General features: G+C 46.6%; 1 protein-coding gene across 18 annotated transcripts in view; it reads right to left on the bottom strand.

The window, feature by feature from the left end:
- FRAS1 (Fraser extracellular matrix complex subunit 1) overlaps nucleotides 1-20,801 on the bottom strand; it is a 418,617-nt gene that overhangs the window by 197,296 nt on the left and 200,520 nt on the right. For 16 of the 18 annotated variants that reach the window (XR_003094532.1, XM_025206555.1, XM_025206564.1 and 13 more), the window contains 3 exons: nucleotides 9,466-9,558; nucleotides 5,891-6,050; nucleotides 3,131-3,264 (listed from right to left, as the gene is read on the bottom strand). Coding sequence is in view for 17 of the 18 variants with exons in the window: in XM_025206555.1 (XP_025062340.1) it covers nucleotides 3,131-3,264; nucleotides 5,891-6,050; nucleotides 9,466-9,558 (387 nt within the window). In the remaining variant the exon portion in view is untranslated. The remainder of the gene's footprint in view (nucleotides 1-3,130; nucleotides 3,265-5,890; nucleotides 6,051-9,465; nucleotides 9,559-20,801) is intronic. The other 2 variants (XM_025206558.1, XM_025206572.1) reach the window with 1 other exon arrangement.

Genomic DNA, 20,801 nt, shown 5'->3' with positions numbered 1-20,801 from the left:
TATCGTGGCAACCTGCCTAACCACATCTCACCCATCACAGGAGCTGGATTTCTGGGTTGATGACTGGAATGTGCTAGGTGGTCAAAAATCAAGATAACTATAGTACCCTGAGACCTAGAGTAGAGCAGAACAATGGGAACTCCCAAGGAGCTGATTTTGCAAAGGAGTCAGCAATGCAGAATCACAGAAAAATAGGGTTGGAAGGAGCCTTGGGAGGTTACCTAGTCCAAATCCCTTCTCAAGGCAGGATCATTCTTGTCTAAACCATTCTAGAAAAATGTCCGTCTAACCTTGCACTTAAAAACATTCAGTGGCAGAGATTCCACAGCCTCCGTACATGATCTGTTCCCCTGCTTTACCAGCTTGAGTTAGAAAATTCTCCCTCCTGTCTAACTTAAATCTCTCTTGTTGCAATTTAAGGTCATATTGTTTCAAACAAGCTTGGGAATCCTGGGAAATGTGACCTAAGGAAACCAATAAAAAGAAATCCACCATTATCTATTGCAGAGGTGCTTAGCCTGCAGGCCAGATCCTGCCCACAGAGCTCAACTGCTGTCAAATATACAGACTCAGGGGAGCCTGGCAGATAGTATGGCCCTGAATGTCAGATCACACCTGGGAGTGAACAGATCCAGGTGTGCAAGATTGGTCTGGTGTGCTGGATCACATCCCACAACCAACCCCAAGCAGAATCCAGATGTCAGACTGACCCCCACAAACCTCTGGGGGGTATCACTGATCTACTCCACTCTCTTAGCACTTCTTGTTTATTAACTAACAAAGAACACAATTCATTAAAGCACTGTATAGTGTGGAAGTCACACTAAGTATGCTCTAGATTTTTTATATTATCCAGATATTGATAAGTTAATTAACAATGTTAATTTGCTTTTGGAATGTGTAGATTTGAGGGAATGACAAATTAACATTTTAAGCAAAAAGCTGGGAGCCAAAAGCACTTTCATTTTGTAATTTAGGTGATAATCAGGGATCCGGGTTTTCCGTTTCCCACAGAAAAACGGAGAAAACCACGGATTCCCTGTTTTTATTGGAGAAGATGCGGATTTCCTTTTTTAGCAGAGAAATCCGCAGATTCTCCGCTTTTGCAAAGAGCTCTTGCAGACTGGCACAGCTCCAGCCTGCAAGAGCCGATTGCAGAAAGGGCAGGAAACCCCCAGCCCTGCCCAGAGGGGGAGGGAGAGGGCAGGGCCTGAGCCTCTGAGGCAGCCAAGGCTGGGCTCCGACTCAGACTCGCCCTTTGCCCTTGGAGCCTAGAGGTAAGTGGGGCAGCGCTGGGGAAGATGGTTGGGAGCTGAGGGATTGGGGGTGCTGCCGGCCCCAGGCAACACACCACAGCTGGCAGCAGGGCCAGGGGGCGAGGGCAGGGGTGCCTCTCTGTCAGGGGCTTTGTGAGCAAGCGATGCGGGGCCCAGTATGGGGTCTCCGCCACGTGCGGGCCACACACGTCACCCAGCCGCCTGCCCAGGGGAGGAGGGGGCCTGCATGCAGCCGGCTGCACAGCTCCATGGCCAGCTCTGCAGTGGCAGCAAGGGATTGTGGCTGCAGGGGTGGAGGGGCTCACATGCAGCGGCCACTGCCACTTACTGTAGGGCCATGCCAGCGGTGATGACCGCTGCCTACAAAACCTCCCACTGTCGCTACGGAGCCGTGCCTGGAGCTGTGCAGCCGGCAGCAGTGGCACAGTGTGGGGTAGTAGTGGGGATGGCTGAGTGCTGCCCGGCAACCACCACACTGCTGCTGCTGCCCGACGGAGGGCATGGCTCCGGAATGGCAACGCTTGCCCGCAAAGCCCCCCACCCCCCATCCCACCAGCCAGCATGCAGCTGCTACCACCCTGCACCACCGCAGAACCATGCAGCCAGTCATGGGCCATAAGCAGTGGTGCAGTGGTGGCCACTGCACACAAGCCCCCCTTTTCACCACCCCGGCCGGGCGGCATGTATGTGGCCCACACACAGTGATTGCCAGCGCACTCCTGCTGCTGCACCCTGCACCATTTGCCCACAAAGCCATGCAGGTGTCCATGGGATGGTAGCACAGGGTGCAGTGGCAGAGTTGCGGTGGTGGCCTCTGTGTGAGAACTCCCTATCAGGCCAGCTGGCGTGTGGCCCGCAGAGTGGCACCCCTGCCCTCACCCCCTGGCCCTGCTCCTGGGAGTGGGCACAGGGGCACACTCTCCCCCTTCTTGATCTACTCCTCAGGATCTTCCCTTTCCCCCGCCCTGCCCCACCCCTTCCCCCCACACACACTTACCTGGGGTGGGTGTCAGTGTCTGTGTCTGCATATCTGTGTCCATGGGTCTTGGGGGCTGTTGTGAGGGGCATCAAGAGGGCTGTTGAGACTGGGGGGGTGGAGTGCAGGGCACCAGCAGCACTGGCGGGGGAGGGGGGGGGGGAGCCTTCACTGTTTATCACAGATTTTGGGGTTTTAATCAGAGAATTTGCAATTTTTAATCAGAGAAAACCAGGATCCCTGGTGATGACTTCTGGGGTGAACATGAGCAAGTAAGTGTTACCAGCTTCCAGGTTTTGGTACTAAGCATTAGAGCAGCATATCACCCTTTGGTGAGTTGTATTCTAGAGCTGATTAAAGATTTTTAATTCAAAGCATTTTTTGGACAAAAAGATGACTTTTTGGCCACAATGGTCATCTCATTTGAGAAATATCCATTTTTTTATTGCATCTGGGGACTTCTTAACAAAAAATTACCAACCAAAATACTTTAGCTGAAAACTGAAATGTTTCAACAAATCTTCTGAAGAAACAGATATTCTGTTAAAACTTTTCTGCTTTCATCAACTTTTTTTTCGGAACAAAAATATTTCTTGACCAGCTCTACAGTATTCACAATATTAAAAAAAGCAAAAGAACAGTTCACAAGTTGATATTATAATTTTAAGATTAGATTCATAAGAACATACATGGCAAAGTTCAGGGGGTCTTTTTATTTGGTAGGTTGGCTTTCTTGTTTTATTTTTAACACTTCTAAATATCTTCAAGGAGTTCCTTTTCCTAATGCTTTTTCTCCCAGTAGTAACTCTTGACAACATGTTCTTGTGAAAAGTGTCCACTTCCTACAAAAAGAGAAACCTGACAGTACTGCCCTTACCCTGCTGCATGCCACAGGCCGACATTCTGCTGTGAAGCACTGAGTTGCTCCATTCCTGCAGAAACATTTGGAGCATGGGCTGAGCTGCCACTCCTCGCCATCCCGGAACATTTGGCCATCAAAGGAGCAGGACTCTGAGAGACATTTAAGACATTCTGTGTTTCCATTTTCAGCCTTCCTTTAATTCTCTCCCCCTCCTCCCTCCATCACACATCTTTAATCTCAGATCCATCCTTTCCAAGTTCTAGGAACTACGGATCACTTAAATACGCAGCAATAACAGCAGAGCATGACTTTTCTTGCAGGCCCCAACTGGCTGCACAGTGCAGTGTTCACTGGTACACAAAATACTTCTGGTTTTCCTCCTTCCGCCAGTCAATGAGTTATGAATTTGTGGGAATATAACAAAAAATTATAGATACATGACTCCACCGATAAGCATTTGCAGCAAGGAAGGACCATCCCCCTGAAGGTGAATTATACTTATTAGAATACTAAAATACATGCCAGCCGTGACATTTATTTATTGCTAGTTTGTTTCTGATGGCATCTGCAATGCATTAGATGTTTCCTGAACACAAAAAAAGTAAAATTCTTGCTCCTATAAACTTCTAGCACAGTCTGGTCACGCCTGTCCTTACTGATGTTTGTGGGCAAAAGACTTCATCTTGAAATTGCCACATCTGGCCTTAGAACATATTCCAAGATCTCACATCTGTATATAAGGTTACTAGCCATAGGCAGCAGGCATCTTTGCACAGTCCAGTAAGTCCCTATAGCTACAAAGAGACTATTCATCATCTAGTCTAACTTCCCGTATAACATAAGACTTCAAATTTCATCCTGTTCCTCTAGTACTGAGCTCAACAATTTGATATGAAAATGGCACATCTTCCAGAAATCCATCTAGGTCCTGACTTAAAGACACTAAAAAATGTCTTTTCTCACCAGTTTGTTCAAGTAGTTAATCACCACCACTGTTTGTTCCATATCTTATTTAAATTTGGCTGGCTTCAGTTTCCAGCCATTAATTTCTGTTATGCCTTTTGCTACTACTTTGAAGAGTCCTGGTATTTTTATTTCAGAATTACTATGCACTATAATGAGGTTACATCTCAATTTTAATTTTGGTAACCTAAACTAACATAGTCTCTTACTCCAAAGCACTTTCTCCATTGTGTACTGCTTTGCAGCCTCTCCAATTTCAACATCTTAAACTGCAAACATCAGGACGGGACACAGTATTTTGGTACGGGTCCCTCCTATGACACATACTGAGATAAAACCACTTCCTTTCTCCTACCAAATACTCCTATCCATGCATCCAAGGATGGCACCAGCCAATTTGACTACAGCATCACATTGGTTAGTTCATGTCAAGTTGCTTGTTCTCTGTGATCCTTAAATCCTTTTCAGAATTACAGCTTCCAAGGGCAGTGTTCCCTAGGTTGCAAGTACGCCTTGTATTCTTTGTTCCTACACAGTGTCATTAACTATTAAATTGTTGCTTGTTAGCATGGCCACAGTAGACTAAGTGACTCAGACTGTGCTGTATAACCGCCTTCTCTTTGCTATCTATCACTCGACCTATCTTTGTTTCAGCTGCAAATATTAAAGCAGCACAGGTTTTATATTTACTTCCAAATCCCTGATAAAATGTGGAATAGCATCAGGCCTAGAACCAATCACTACAGAACCTCACTTGAAGTGTTCACCCTTCTATTAAGATTGACAAGTCTTCTGACAGTTGCTTTTGGAGGTCTGTCAGTCAGTCCGTCCCTAACTTAGTATGCGAATTATTCAAGTAGTTAAATACTACTTTTTGCATGGTACTAAGCCAGACACCTTGCAGAAGCACTTTGTAGCACATTGGTGCGGTGACCCTCTTCAACCACACTTGTAATCTCATCAAAAAATGAAGTCAGGTTTCTCTGACAAGACAATTTGGGTGGTGTCGACTGTGCTAGGAAGATGTACCCTGAAAAGTACCACTGCTGACACTTAAATTTTACATGATTCCTTTACATGATATTTTACATTTTAAGTTAGCTAAAGAGTTGAGCCTGTTCTCCTTGGGTATCATAAATTATGCCACTGTGTAACAGGCAATCTTGTCACATGCAGAGCAAAGACAAAATACAGCTCCAATACCAAAGGCTTCAACTCCACTGAATTCAGGCTCATCATAAGAGAATCCCTCATTTACAGCCAGGCATTTGGTTCCTAGGTTCTATCGGGTGTATTAAGTATGCAGCTACAAAAGCGTATCTAAGTTTTATGGTACTGGGGAATTTCAGTTTCTGGAACAGTTTTTGTGCAAGTTTTAAAGATGACATAATGTGTCTCAAAACTCAAAGGCCTGATTTATTGGCAATAAAAAACATCAATAATTCCACCAGTATTCAGGAGGCTTTGCCTTTTAGATTGAGGGTGGGATTTCACCGGCCTAACTCTCATTTAATTTTAATGGGAATTGGGCATCTAGATGCCTTGGGTCGAATCTGAAACCTCAGCTTCATCAACACATGCCAAAATTAGCTGAATGAACAGAGGATCTTGAGACGCTGAGGTATTTCGTTAGGTTGCTCCTTCAGAGAACTGAAGGGGAAAGGAGAAACGACCTCTCATTGAAGTTTAAGAGTGAAAAAATTGTTCCCAACAAATCGTTAAACTATGGTGGAGAGCAGCACAGCAGCACCCAAACCACTCCTTGAGTCATTTTAAGTATACTCAAAGGTGACATCCCATTCACATACTCACCACCAATCCCCACACATTTGGGACAGCAATCTCCTGGCGCGACATATTCCAGTTCCCCGCTGCCACAAGATGGGACCAAGCAGAGCTTAGGGGAGCAGTGAACTGTCCCATTGGCACAGAAACACATTGTGCACTGAGAGCTTGCCCATTCTGTACCATGCTGCAACAGAAAACCAAGATGGAAAAAGGTTAAACAAATCCAAAGGTCAATGAGACTGCAACTAATCTTCTCCATGATGAGCTGACCCACACCAATTCTTAAATTTTCTTCTTCTGCAAAACATAATCAGGCTCACTTGTTTGTGACCCAGACTTCAGGCAGCGGTAAAACCATTGTGGCTGGTACCATAGAGATAAAGCAGCCCAAGGATGGTGTAGTGGTCATGCTGGGATCAGTTCAATCACAGGGCAATGCACATAAGATCAAACAATACAATACAGCTCAACCAATAAAAAGCAAACGTACATATTCTCCCTGCTACTTCCATGGCTGCAGGACTTGGATTGGAGTTCCTACAAATGCAGTTTATAGTCCTTCACCACACATGCCTCCTACTGAAGTGTTCATAGGAACCCTTGTATAACTGAATGTAAAATGGGGCCCTACATGTTTAAAATACAAAATACCTTCCCACAGGCTGAATCCTGCTTGCCCTACTCTCCCATCAACTATAGTGGGTCTGCTCATACAAGAGGGGAGGAGGATTTGGCCCAAGAAGAAACACACTGCTTCTTGTGTTGTCCTTGAAGACCCTTCTTTCCTTACCTTACAGAAAGAAAGCTTAGAAGATACTACAGAGTGCAAGAGCACACTCACCAACACCAGCAGAACACAGGAAGATAAACTGCTATTTTTTGACGCAGAAAACACAGATCTTTGGCTTTGCTTCTTTCTTTTTTTTGTGAAGTATTAAATTGGGCAGGGAAAAATCTGCTGAGTTGCAGTGTGAGGATTTTCTTTCATGGGGGGTTATCTCTGGAGCCAGTTTTGCAGGCCAGATACTTCTAAAATAAAGCATTCACCCGGCTTAGTGACAGACAGTAAAGCATTCCTCTTTGTGTAGTGTGTTCCAGCTGTTAGGGTGTATCTTTACATTACCAAAGCCTGTTAAATACACAGCTCACACAGTAGTACATTTCTAACACATAAGAAGTTTGGCAAGAAGGTGATCATTATTTCCAGGCCAATATGACATGGGTCAAGAATGCAAGATACTAAACTACAGTCACGAGGCAGAGTCAGTCTGTATCGATTCCAGTGAGCGTGGTTACATCCCCCCTTAAAAAAAAAAGATCAATTGAAAATAAAACATTGTATCAGCCAAAAAACAACTGCAAATCTAACTGCACCAGTTAATACAACACAAATAAATACAACACAAATAAAAACAGATGTGAGGGAAGACAACTGGTCTATGGTATTTGTCACCGTTACTGTAATATCAGAACACTTCACAGCGTAGTTACCCTCATAACACTCTGAAAAGCAGGGAAATGCTACTTATCCCTGCTTTACAGGTGATGAAGTCAGGCACAACAAGATTTAAGCCCAGGTGCTCAAAGATGCACAGATACCTAACTCCTATTTAGGCTCCTAAATCCCTATCAGTTCACCTGGGAGTCAGGAACCCACATGTCTCTGAGAACCTGGACTATGTTTGTTGGACATGGTCACATGGGAATTCCAAGGCAGAGCAGGGAACTGAACACAGACCCTCCCAGATCTGAGGGCAGTACCTACGTACTAAAACATCTGCTTGTTCTGCCCATTATTGGGCATGGTCATAGCCAATAACTACTATCTCTGAACCTCAATGACTTTTTTTATATCATATAGGATACTTCTTCCTTCAGGTCTGGCCACCTCCTGCACCCTGTGTTTACCTAAGCATATATGAAGCAGTCAGTCTCCAACATGAAGTTCCAATGATCATTATAGCCTCCAATCTGGGTAAAGGAAATGTGCAGATTTCAAATGTTTATTTCTTCTCCTAACAGTACTACCTGTCTCAAGTAACCATACAAAATAGTAAAGTGAATGAATGACCCGCCCCACCCACACACATTATGCCCCAAGTGCAAGCCACACTGTGCACTAACTACAGAGATCTAAATGCCAAGTATGTCACCTTATGTAACAGTGGGAAGAATTATCAGCAAAGATCAATGGTCCTTTTTGCTGACTTCAATAGTGTGTAATGAAAAAGCTGCTATGAGAGGATATCCCAGCCCGCTTTAGCAAAACATGAAGGCTCCTCTCCATGACACAGTTGGCTGCAAAATGCCATTTTTTTCATCTTGGGCATCTGCCCAAAAGTTAATCTGAAGTGATAGCTTTGAGTAGGTCATGTGTGAAATAGCTTAAAATTGCACTGACCCAGTTCCCGTGTGTAATACATGTATGCATCAGAGTCTGAAGTAGCCCTAGAACTGGCCAAGGAAATGAACTAAATGTTTTGCTGATATTACCAAGGATGCACACACAAAGATAGGCTTTAACTTGGCTTGACTAGAGAACTCCATTCCAATCACGCAGCTTCTTACCTAGATAATGTCCACAACAGGTTGGACCTTGTGGAAATAAATTCAGAAAGCCATGTTACAGTGGGAAGAAGTCTCAGCAGAGCCCATGCAACTGCAGTGCAGAAGTCGAAGTTTCATTGCTACATAGACAACAGGCTTCTCCCTCAGCCACTAAGGCAAATCCTGAAGTCTTTCCTTGTAACTTACTAAGTTCTTCTCTAGGCAAAAACCTCATGGACTTTGGAAGTTGTGCATGAATAAGGGCTATGTATGTGAAAGGTGGATGAGGGCTCCAGGATTGGGCCCACTGTCCTTCTGAAGGCACTTTTTGGTTCACGTTTATAAACAGCATCCATATTCACTTTCAGAAAAAAATGGAAAAGTATTAATATTCCTCCTTCCCCACATGAAACAGAAGAAAACGTGGAGGGACTCTTCAGACATCCCTTCAACCACAGCCCAAAAAAGATAAAGGCTCCCAACATGCTGAGCTCTTCACCCACATATTTGTCAGCGATGCCCATGAGCTACCCCTCCATCACAGATTTATTCATCATCTCCTCTCAAGTAGCTTCAACCCTCACTTGCACCCAACACTCTGGACGCAACAGAAACCATATGCTGCACTTTAAACCTGACAGTGGCCAGTTGGGCCCCCTAGAAAATCACAGAATCATAGAAAACTAAGGGACTGCAGAAGAATTTCAAAGTAGTGCCAGAGATGAGGATCCAAAAAGCCTCTCCTGAGTATACCAGGGGCTATGGCAGCTGACCTGGCTACAGCTTCTGGGATCTCTTCCATACCTCAGCAACCCTCAGCCATGAAAATCTGTCTGCTTTCCAGAGTCTTCAGCTGGAAAAGGCTCAGTGATGACTGCTGATAACAGAGACGTTTTTGGCCTAACTGTTCTGACAGGCTCAGGCTTCTCTGGCATCTGAACAGCCACCAACTGTGTGCAAGCAAAAGCTGCCCTCACTATACTGAGACAGGTAATCAGAGAACTGAGATGTAAAAATAACAATAGTGCCAAGCGATACAGAAGAGCACTTACCCCATGTGTCTGTCCTTCGTGTTGGCAAAATCCTTTAGTTCCCAAGACACACTCAGGGCAGCACTTATTTGGAGGTATTTGGAGCACTTCACCCTAAACAGACAAAGCAGTCCAGTAAGCAACATGCAAGTGATGCATGGTTTGAAGGGGCCAGTGGTGCTCCCAGGTAAATAGCAACATGCTCAATTAGAAATGTAATGCCACTCAGGAGAGACTCCTTTACAGAGAGCCATCATACTACTTTCAGGTACTGAATCCAGCATCCCTGAGCCAGGATGCACCTAGGAAAAAATGCATGTTCCATAAATAACCCATGGAGGTCTGCTTCTCTCTTCAGGGAAGTACTGGTGACAGCAATTTTTCCACCAAAAAGAAAAAAACTGACTCAAGGTAAAACAGTCTCATAAAGAGCCATAAACTCATAAAAATGTCCCAGGGAAATGTATCCTCTTTGTGACATTTAAAAAAATATCACTAAATTACAAGAGTAAAAAACCCCACTTTCTTATATCAGAATTTTTCAGGTAGTTTGGGAAAGAAAATAAAATAAAATTAATTCATTATATATAATGGTTTCTATTTTAAGATTCCCAATATTTCTTTTCATCTTCAAAATTCACTGAGAATTTTTGACCATCTTTAATTATGATATTTCCCTAGTGATACTTTTAAGCCTACTAATGCTTCACTTTGTATGCCTGCAGGAGCACAGTCTGCTTGTTATCCTCTGCTGAGCAGCTGGGCAAGAGATCACAATGCCTGAAGTAAGCATTCATGAGAGGATGTAGGACTAAGAGTAGAAGACATTGGTAAAATCATTAGCCAGTACAATGGGGCTGCTTTGCTTCCATTCCTTGGAGCATCTCCAAGGATCCTGCACAACAGCTTTCCCACTTCCATTCCTACTGTCCCAACTGTGTATGAAACATTCCAGACCTGGCACTGGGCCACACAAATACCACCCTATATAAACCAACATGAGAGCTTGTCTTGCAAGCAACTCACTGACAGCAATGACATCTGAGGGGCCTTGGCCCTTTCCTGGAGGTGCTACGCAATGCTCAGGGTGAGCAAACAGGCATAGCAAATAGGGCAGTCTGCAAGCAGTTCACTGGGAGAAAGAGAAAGAAGAGGAAGAGTAGACACCAAGCACCAAAGCCTGTTCCTGGAAGGTAAGTCAGGTTGGTCTGTCTGCGATTTAGTTTGGTGAGCATCTGTTTGGCTGTTTGCTTGGGCCATTGACTCTAAGCATTTGGCAAGTGCTGCTAGCTGAGTTATTGCTGCCTGTGTCTGACAAAAGCCCTAACAGGGGGATGGAGCCAGTCCAGGCCCAGGAGAGAATAAAAGGAGAGCCCTGGAGCAAACAGGTACCATAGTTTGCCAGCAGATCACAAGTCAGTTGGCTGACCCCCACTTTGAAGAGGAGCCTTTAAGGTAAGTAGGTAAGTTATTTCTTTAATTCAGAGTACCTAACCTAGTTATTTAGCAGAGATTGCTGGAATTCAGCAGTTAGATCAATACTTAAGTCCCTTTTTTAATTATTAGCTGCAATTAGGGCAGACAAAGGCTAAATAGAAGGTCATTCTGTAAGTTCAAAGTTTCTAGTCTAAGGGAACCCATAAATCAAGACCTTCTTAATGAGGAAACTCAGTTTTAACACTTTTTAAAAATATGTAGGTATATGTCCGAGACCAGGGTGGGGCTACCCAGTTCAATGCACCAAGTGTGGCATGTATGATTACCTGCCCCAGGGGCGGATTTCATATGTGTGTACCTGATACAAGGAATTCCTGGCTCTGAGAAAACACATACATTCTCTCAGGTTCAGGCAGCAGAACTGGAGCAGCTACAGAAGGCAAAGAGGTTCATACATGAGGCTTTCAGGATCATTTTAGAATAGTCCCACCTCCACTGTAGCAGCTCCCATGCTGCTGAGGAGAGCCTTGGGGTTGAAGGGCATCAAGCTGGGAAGAAGGGAAATTATCCCTTAGATAGGACCCACCTTCCAGCTGATGTTATAATGTCCTCTTGCACCAAGGATATTCCTCCAAGGGAATATCCTTCCCATAGAATAGGAGACATAGTGGTGGTAGTGAGCAATTTGATTATTAAGCATATAGATAGGTGGGTTTGTGACATCCAGGAGGACCACATGGTGACTTGCCTGGCAGGTGCAAAGTTAGAGGACCTCATGGGATGTGTAGATAGGCTGCTTAGACTGCTAGGTAGGGCTGGGTTGGAGTCAGTGGTCACAATCTATGTGGGTACCAACAATGTGGGGAAGGGTAGCGAGGAGGTCCTGGAAGCTAAATTTGTGCTGCTAGGTAGAAAATTGAAGTCCAGGGCCTGTATGGTAGCATTCTCTGAAATGCTTCCAATGTCACACATAGGGCCAGGTAGACAGGCAGAGTTCCAGTCTCAAAGTCTGGCTGAGATGATGGGAGGAAGGGTTTAGGTTTATTAGGAACTGGGGGACCTTTTGGAACAGGAAGAGCCTATACAGAAGAGATTATCTCCACATGTTGTGTTACACACCTGAGCCAAAAAGGTACCACAACTGCTGGCACGTAACATTAAAAAAGTAACATTAAAAACATTTAAAACATTAAAACAACTTCTAAACTAAAAAAAAAAAAAGAGAGAGCCAATAGTTGCAGAACAGCACGCAGTTCAGATTGACACACCCTATAGCAGTGAAACTGTAAAGAATAGGGGTAAGAAACAGGGTGAAGACAAGCACCAGCAACTTTCAATGAGTAAAAGGTCACAATGAAGTAATGAATCAGGCAACAATAAAAATACGCACACTTTTATACTAATGCTAGAAGCTTAAGATCAAAGGTAGGGGAACTTGAAGGCTTAGCAGTAAATAATGATATTGACATAATGGATATCTCTGAAACATGGTGGAGTGAAGAAAAACAATGGGATGCTGGACTACCAGGATACAAATTATACAGGAATGATACAGTAGGTTGTACTGGTGGGGGAGTGGCACTCTACATCAAAGACTGCATCAAATCAAATAGGATAGATTTTTCAACTGATAAGAGAGGTACCATAGAATCTTTGCGGATAGAAATCCCAGGTTGCAATAGAAAAAAAGTATGCCTAGGGCTATACTATCGACCTTTAACCCAGGACAGCAGCAGTCAGCTAGAAATGTTAAAGGAATTGAGAGAGGCTGCAACAGCAGAGAACACAGTAATAATAGGGAACTTCAATTATCCACAAGTAGACTGGATCAATTTAACATCAGGCTGGGATGCAGAGACCAAATTTCTTGATGTTATAAAAGACTGCTTCCTGGAGCAGTTAGTCCTGGAACCTACAAGAGGAAAAGCTGTTCTTGGCCTAGTCCTAAGTAGCGCCCAGGATTTGGTGCAAAGGGTAAGTGTTCCTGAGCCCCTTGGCAACAGTGACTACAACGCAATTGGGTTCAACATCCACGCAGAACAGGGGTCAGCAACCCCTGGCACGCGTGCCAAGTGTGGCACGCAAGGCCATTTTGCTTGGCACGCGGCGGACAGCCCCGGCTCCCGGTAGCTGCTGCCAGGGACAGAGCCCGGGCTGCTCCCAGCAGGGCTTGTAGCGTCCCAGCTGCCTGCTGGGAGTAGTCCGGGCTCTTGGCTGGCAGCAGCTACCCAGAGCTGGGGCAGGCTGCAGCTGGGAGGATCCAAACAGCCGTGCCAGGCTCTGGGCTCAGGCATCAGCTCCGCAACAGCAGGTGCACCCGCGCGCCGGAGCAGGTGGGGGGGGAGGGGCCTGAGGCAACAAAGCCCCAGTCTCTCCCCTGCTCCCAGCACAGAGGTGATGAGCCCGGCGCAGCTGTTTGCACTCTGCCCGCTGCTTGTTGCAGCTGCCCAGAGCCCGGGCTGGCTCCAAACAGCTGCACCGGGCTCATCACCCCCATGCTGAGAATGGGGGAGAAACCGGGGCTGCGCTGCCTCAGGCCCCTCCCCCACTGCCTGCTCCAAGGCGCACCTGCATGCGCTGATGTAGCCAAAAAACATTGCCTACCCCTGACATAGAAGGTGAGACAAGAAAATTGACCACAGTAGCCTTTAACTTTAAAAAGGGAGATGACACCAAAATGAGGAATCTAGTTAGACTGAGGTTAAAAGGGGCCCCTAAAAAGGTGAGGAACTTGCACGCAGCATGGAAACTGCTTAAGAATACCATAGTGGAGGCACAAAGCAAATGCACACTACAAATAAAAAAAATGGAAAGTGGGCCAAAAGAAAGCCAGCATGGTTTAATGGTAGAGTTTCAGAGGCAATAAGCAAGAAAAAGACTTCTTTCAAAAAGTGGAAGTCAAATTCTAACGAGGAAAATATAAAGAGAATAAACACTGGCAAGGCAAATGTAAAACTGAAATAAGACAAGCTAAAAGAAACTTTCAGAAGGAGTTTGCTAGAGACACAAAAGGTAACAATAAACATTTTTTGAGTACATTAGAAGCCAAAGACCTGCTGGACCTTTGGATGATCAGGGTATAAAAGGGGCACTAAAGGATGACAGGGCCAGTGCTGAAAACCAAAATACATTTTTTGCATCTGTGTTCACTGTGGAAGATGCTAGCAATGTTCTGTCACCGTGCCCACTTCTCTCCAGGGATGAGTCAGTGGAGCTGACCCAAACTGAGGGATAGGTTTGTAGGGGAAACTGATACATTAATCCGCAGGCAATAACCAGGACCCGATGGCATTCACCCTAGGGTCTTGAAGGAGTTCAGATCAGAAATTGCTGAACTCCTAACTAGCATGCAACCCATCACTAAAACAGCGTTGGTACCAGAGGACTGGAGGGTTGTCATTATAACTCCCATATTTTAAAAAGGCTCTAAAGAGAATGCAGGGAACTTTTGCTCCTGGAAAACTGGTAGAAACAGTAATAAATTAAAAGAATTGTTCAGCCTCATGGATGAACATGACTTGCTGAGGAGAAATTAACTTTGCTTTGACAAAGGGAAACTGTGCCTTGCCAACCTACCAGAGTTTGTTGAGAGTGTCAACAGGTAGGTAGATCAGGGCGACCTAGCTGACATAGTATATCTGCACTTCCAAAAAGTCTCTAATAAGATCCCCCATCAGAAGGTTTTAACTAAATTAGGTAGTCATGGGATTACAGAGAATGTCCACATGCTGGTTTAGAAGTTGGCTCAAAGAAAGCAAAGAGTAAATATAAAAGGTCAGTTTTCAGGATGGAAAGAAGTAAACAGCAGGGTCTCCAAGGGATGTACCAGTAGGTATTGAGCATAGCAGTTTGGGTTCCATCCTCTGAATCATAACTTCTTAGAGTTTAAATGACTGAGGCTGCAAGTTAGAGAGGAACATTGGAAAAGTCCCTAGTCATACTCGATTCGCTCTCCCATTCAGCATCCACTCTCTGCTGCTGTGTAACAGGATAATGGGCAAGATAGACCAATGATCTGCCCCAGTAAATAGCAATTCTTATGTTCTTATGATAAAACTCAGAACAAGAAACCAATCAAGATAGTTTTTCCATGTACAAACCCAAGAGCCAGAAAAAAAGAAAGAAAGAAAAGAACAGAAAGCTAAAAGGCAGCAGTGAAGAATGTGAAAAAGCAGAGGAGAGGGGACCGCCATAAGGCTGCACCCCAAGGTCACCTGCTATAAAATTACCACAAGGGCATTTCCAAGGATAAATGCTCTATACACACCCTTCAGAAACTGCACTGCCAGGCTTATAAATACTGGTTGGGATTAGGCCTGGCCAATATTTTTGCCCTGTGAAATTTCTGTTTATTGAAATCGTGAGGAATCTGCAACAGCAAAATGTTTGTACTAATGTTTCTCTGCATTGTTTGCATAGAGAAGAAAATTCAGCGTAAAACAACAAGCCTGAAAAATTCCAAACATTTCAATTCAATGTTTTCTGAATAAAATTTCCCAATTGAACAATTTAAAATGACATCTTGTTTTGAAATGCCCTTCCATTTTATTTTATTTTTTAAAAAGCCCAAACCCAAATCCACATTATGCTCAACACTAAATAATTTTGTTGTTTTTTTCAGTTTTATATGGGCTTTTTAAATCATTTTTAATGAAAAGCAGGGAGACAGACTGCCAGTGAACAACCACCAGAAAATTATTCATGCAGTTCTAGACACAGCACAGACTCACACAGCATGGGGAGCTACCTAATGAAGATATTGCCTCTATTTAAGCCATAGTGCTGGAAGCAAGATCAGGAGAGAGAGGCCAGAACTCCCTTCCACAGTAACCCATGCCAGCTCTCTCATCAGAGAAAGGTAGAATTCCTTCTAGGTAAGGAATGAACCACATACAGAGAGAGATTGCTTGTCCTTTCTTCTCTGAGCCACCATGTGGTTTTTCCTTAAATTCTGACAGATGTGAGCCTGAATGCTCTCACTATCCATATACATCTCCATTTCTTCTATAAACTTTACTTCGGTCTTGACCTCAGTGACACTTTGTGGTAATTAAATGTTCCACAGGCTAATTATGTATTGCCTGAACTTATTTCTTTCTATCCGGTTTAAATTTGCTGCTTTTCAATTTCATTAAATACTCTCTCATTCTTGTCAATATATGGGTGTGCTCTATCCCATTCTTTATTTTGTTCAACAGTACTGTGGATTTTTTCTCTCTCTCTTCCCTAACGTGACATTTCCAACCTCCCATTAACATTGATCTCCCGTTAATCTCCCATTATTATTGACAAAGAGAAAAAAATCGGGCATCAAAAAACTCTCACTGTTAATAAACTATGCTGTTACCAGAAATGCTAGCAAGGACTTCTTAAAGCTGTGTTAACTTGATATTGGCATTTTATTCAAGTAACCCTAGCCTTGCAAGATGGGCTCCAGTACAGCATACCCAATTAGCACCCAGTTTGGTACAACTATTAAAGAAAGTTCACAGAAGGACAGATAAAAGACAACAAAAATCCAACAATCACCACCACTGAGACCCAAGAATCCAGAAGGTAGGCAGCATAGTACAATCCTAAGTCTCTTACTGTGTATGAGAGAGAAAAACACCTATCTGCTGGTTCCACAGTAACTCAGGCTCTGGGCTCAGTCCAAAGCAGTGGTTCTCAACCTTGTTAGACCCAAAGCAACCCCCATTAAACTCAAGACATTCCTCAGAAAATGCTAGCTCTTACCTTTTATTTCTCTACAGTCACAAAAAACCCAACCCAATAATAGAGCAATTCTTCCATTCAAATAACTCAGAAAGATCGTAACAGGTCAGAATGTTTTTGACACTAGAGAGTCCTATTTGAAATCTCTGGGTGTATCCTGTGAATCATGTGCAAGTGTTTGCACATCTAACAGTGCTAGTATTGCACAGCACCCCTAAAAGAATCTCATGGCACCCCAGGGTGCTACAACACCTTAGTTAAGAATCACTGGAGTAAAGGTGATTCGCTGCTGTGCCCAAGCCACATTCTAATAGCCCAACCACTAACAGCCACTCTAAATTAAAGCACCAGCAGCATCTCGTGTATTCAGTATCCTGCACTTCAAAATGGCGGCAGGGATGCTTTAACTAAAGCTCGTTCAACAAGCTTAAGTTAAAGCGCTTGCACCACCATTTTGAAGTGTGCAGACGCTGATATGCGAGATACAGAGGCTGGCTGGGGCATGCTAATTAGCATGCTCCAACAGACTTGATTAATCGAGTCTGCTCCGACGTACTGTAAGTACAGCATGTCAGAGCAGCCCCCCAGCACATCTACAGGCACCCCAGAGGTCTCTATCCACCACCTGCCCAGCACTTTGCATAGTTCAGGGGTGGGCAAAATACGGTCTGCAAGCTGCATCCGGCCTGCCAGGCCATTCAATCCAGCTCACGGGGCCCCTAAAAAATTTAGAAAATTAATATTTATCTGCCCCAGCTGTCTGTCAAAGATTACAGCTGCCAGGGGCAGTAGGACCCAAGGGAAGCCCTGGCAGGTTCCTGCAATAGCAGGGCCCACCCAGCCCAGCCCCCGAGCCCCAGTAGCAGGGGCTTGTGGCCTGGGACCATGGGGCTGTTCACACCTCCCTGCCCAGAGCGGGAAATTCAGGTAAGAAGGGGGTGGGGGGTCAGGCAGGAAGGTGGGGAAAATGGTGGTAGGGCTGGGGAAAGTGGAAGCAAGTGGGCATGCATGAGCGCAAGGCCCACACTGGTGTCCCAGGGCCAGCACTGGCGAGGCCCAGGGTGGGGCAGCAGGAACGCAGGGCACAGGCTGGCAGAGGTCTATGGAGCCAGGCTGCACTGTGCCAGCAGGGAGAGAGGGGAGCTGGGCCAGCTCCATAGAGCCCCACCCAGCTGGGGCCCTGTGCTCCTGCCTCCACCTCTGGGCCCTGCTGGTGCTGGTCCCGGGGCACCAGTGTGGGTCCCATGCTCCTGCCCTGTGGCCGCGTGCCTGCTCGTTCCTAGCTCTGCCTGTCCCAGCCCTGCGGCACAGGCAGGGATGACCGTGAGCAGCTCTGACCCTGCACACCCCGCAGTTGCCCCTCTGGGCTAAGAAGCAGCGGTGGTGGGAAACAAGCTGCTGCTCAGTGCAGGGTAAAAATGGCTCCTCCCTCTCCCACTGCCAGCGCTCCCTGCAGCAGCTGCCCAGAGCCCACACAAGGCTGTCCTGCCTCTCTGCAGGTCCCCACCACCCATGGGCTGAGAACAGAGAGGGCACAGGCAGCACCACGTGGGCTCCAAGCAGCTGACACAGGGAGTGCCAGCAGCGGGAGGGGGAGCAGCCACTTTTCCCCCACCCCAGCAGCAGTTAATGCCTCATCACTGCTGCCACTCAGCCCATCAGGCAAGCCTGGAGCTGCCACGGGGCCCAGGCTGGCAGGAGCAGTGACAACTTCCCCCCTACCCTCTCCGCTGCTGCTGGGCAGTCTGCCAGAGCCTGCTCCACGCTAGGCTCCGCTGCAGCTCCTTTGCTGACGGTTCTGTGCTGCCCAGCGTGGCAGCAGTGGCCTTGTGCAGCAGCTGTGCTGGGCAGCACACAGCTGGGAGCAAAGGAGCTGCAGCAGAGCCTAGCACAGTGTGGGCAAACCAGCGGCAGTGAGGAGCGGGGGGCACTTTCATCTGCCCCAGCAGCAGTTCATGCCCTGCTGCTTCTGCTGCTCAGCCTGATGGGTGAGCCCAGAGCCAGCGCAGGACCCAGGCTGGCAGCAGCAGCATGGAACAAACTGTAGCTGAGCTCAGGGGAAAAGTAACTCCTTCCCTCCCGCTGCCAGTGCTCCCTGTGGCATCTGCTTGGAGCCCATGCAGGGCTGCTTGTGCCCATTCTCTGTTGCCACCACTGCCCCATGGGAGGTGAGGATGCGAGGAGAGGCATAACAGCCCCCCATAGGCTCTGGGCAGCTGCCGCAGGGAGCACCAGAGGCAGGAGCAGCACTTGTTTCATCTCTTGTTCCCCACCGCCACTGCTGCTCAGCCCAGACAGGCAAGTGCGGGGTGCACAGAGTTGGGGCTGATCACAGTCATCCCTGCCTGTGTCACAGGGCTGGGGCATGTGGGGTTGGAAGCGAACAGGCACACGGCAGCTGGATGTGAGTTGTGGCTTCCGCCGCCGCTAGTTAGGTGTGGGCGGTGGAGCAGCCCTGTGAGGGAGGCAGCAGTCCACTTCCCAGTGCCATGGCTGAGCCCGGTAAGGTGTGGCCTGTGCACTGGGGCCTGCGCCAGGCTGGCCAGGACCTTCCACCCCTACCCACGGCTGGGAGCAGGGGGATGCGGGCAGGGAAATGCCCAAGGTGGAGAATGGGGAGGTGGCTCTTCTGCTTGCTCCTAGGAAAGGCAGCAGAGCCCCTCTTCCCGGGCAGCCCCAATTGGGTCCACCTGGGCCACTGCCTGTGCAGCCCCCTCCCCTGCCAGGTCCCCCAGTGCCCCAACCCCATCCAATCCTCGCAACCCCACCTCCCCATAAAAATTAAATTTAAACATGTAAATTAAATTTATATCCATAAATTATACCATTTGCAGGTCTGCACTATAAAAAGGTTGGGAACCCCTGCCATAGACCCCTGCCAGCCCACACTCCATGCTCCTACCATCCCACTCTGGGCCCACAGACCCTGTGCTCCTGCACACCTGCTCACTTCCACTCCCCCCCTCTCCTGCCACCGCTTTCCCCACTTTCCTGTCCACCCACCGGCCACTCTACACCCCGTGGCTCCCATAAACACAATACCATACTCACACACACACATCCCCACAAACCCCCATACCCACCCAGAACTCCCCATAAACCCCACACCTACCCTATACCCCCTGATACCCATGCACACCCCACACAATATACAAGTAAAACTGCATTTTGAGCTTTTATGCAATCACTTGCATAAAAGTGATGATGCAAAGGCCCAGACGGAATGCACCCAAGGGTCTTGAAAGAGCTGGCAGACATCACTGCATCCATCCCCCATGCCAGGGATATTTGAAAAATTGTGGCATTCAGGCGAGGTCCTGGATGACTGGAAAGGAGCCAACGTGGTCCCTATCTACAAGAAAGGGAGGAGGGATGACCTGGGGAACTATAAACCAAGCAGTCTGATGTCCATCCCTGGAAAAATCCTGGAGAAAATTGTCAAGGGATCCATCAACGCCAGACTAACGGAAGGCAAGCTTCTGAATGTCCACAAATATGACTTTGTGACTGGCACATCTTGCCTGACCAACCTCACCTCCTTCTATGACCAGGTAACATATGCCCTGGACAAGGGAGATGATGTGGACGTAATTTTAGCAGTCTGATGTCCATCCCTGGAAAAATCCTGGAGAAAATTGTCAAGGGATCCATCAACGCCAGACTAACGGAAGGCAAGCTTCTGAATGTCCACAAATATGACTTTGTGACTGGCACATCTTGCCTGACCAACCTCACCTCCTTCTATGACCAGGTAACATATGCCCTGGACAAGGGAGATGATGTGGACGTAATTTTTCTGGACTTCAAGAAGGCCTTTCACCTAGTTCCCCATGATGTCCTCATAGTTAAGCTGGGGAACTGTGGCCTTGATCATCATATGGTCTGATGGCTAAGCAACTGGCTATGGGGTCAGACCCAAAGAGTACTAGTTGAAGGGAGCAAATCAACGTGGTGCAGGGTTACCAGTGGAGTCCCTCAGGGCTTGGTACTCAGGCCAGTATTCTTTAACATTTTCATCAATGATCTAGATTCGGGAGTCAGATGTGAACTGGCCAAGTTTGTGGATGATACCAGATTATGGGGGTGGGTCATCACACTACAGGATAGGCTGGGAAGACAGGCCGACCTGGACACACTGTCAAGGTAGGCTGACCAAAACCAGATGGCCTTCAATGTAGAGAAGAACAAAGGTGCTGCACCTCAGC

The sequence above is a fragment of the Alligator sinensis genome, unplaced genomic scaffold (genome assembly GCF_000455745.1).
Source record: "Alligator sinensis unplaced genomic scaffold, ASM45574v1 scaffold989_2, whole genome shotgun sequence".
NCBI classification, from domain to species: domain Eukaryota; kingdom Metazoa; phylum Chordata; order Crocodylia; family Alligatoridae; genus Alligator; species Alligator sinensis.
This window is presented reverse-complemented; position numbering and strand designations above follow the sequence as displayed.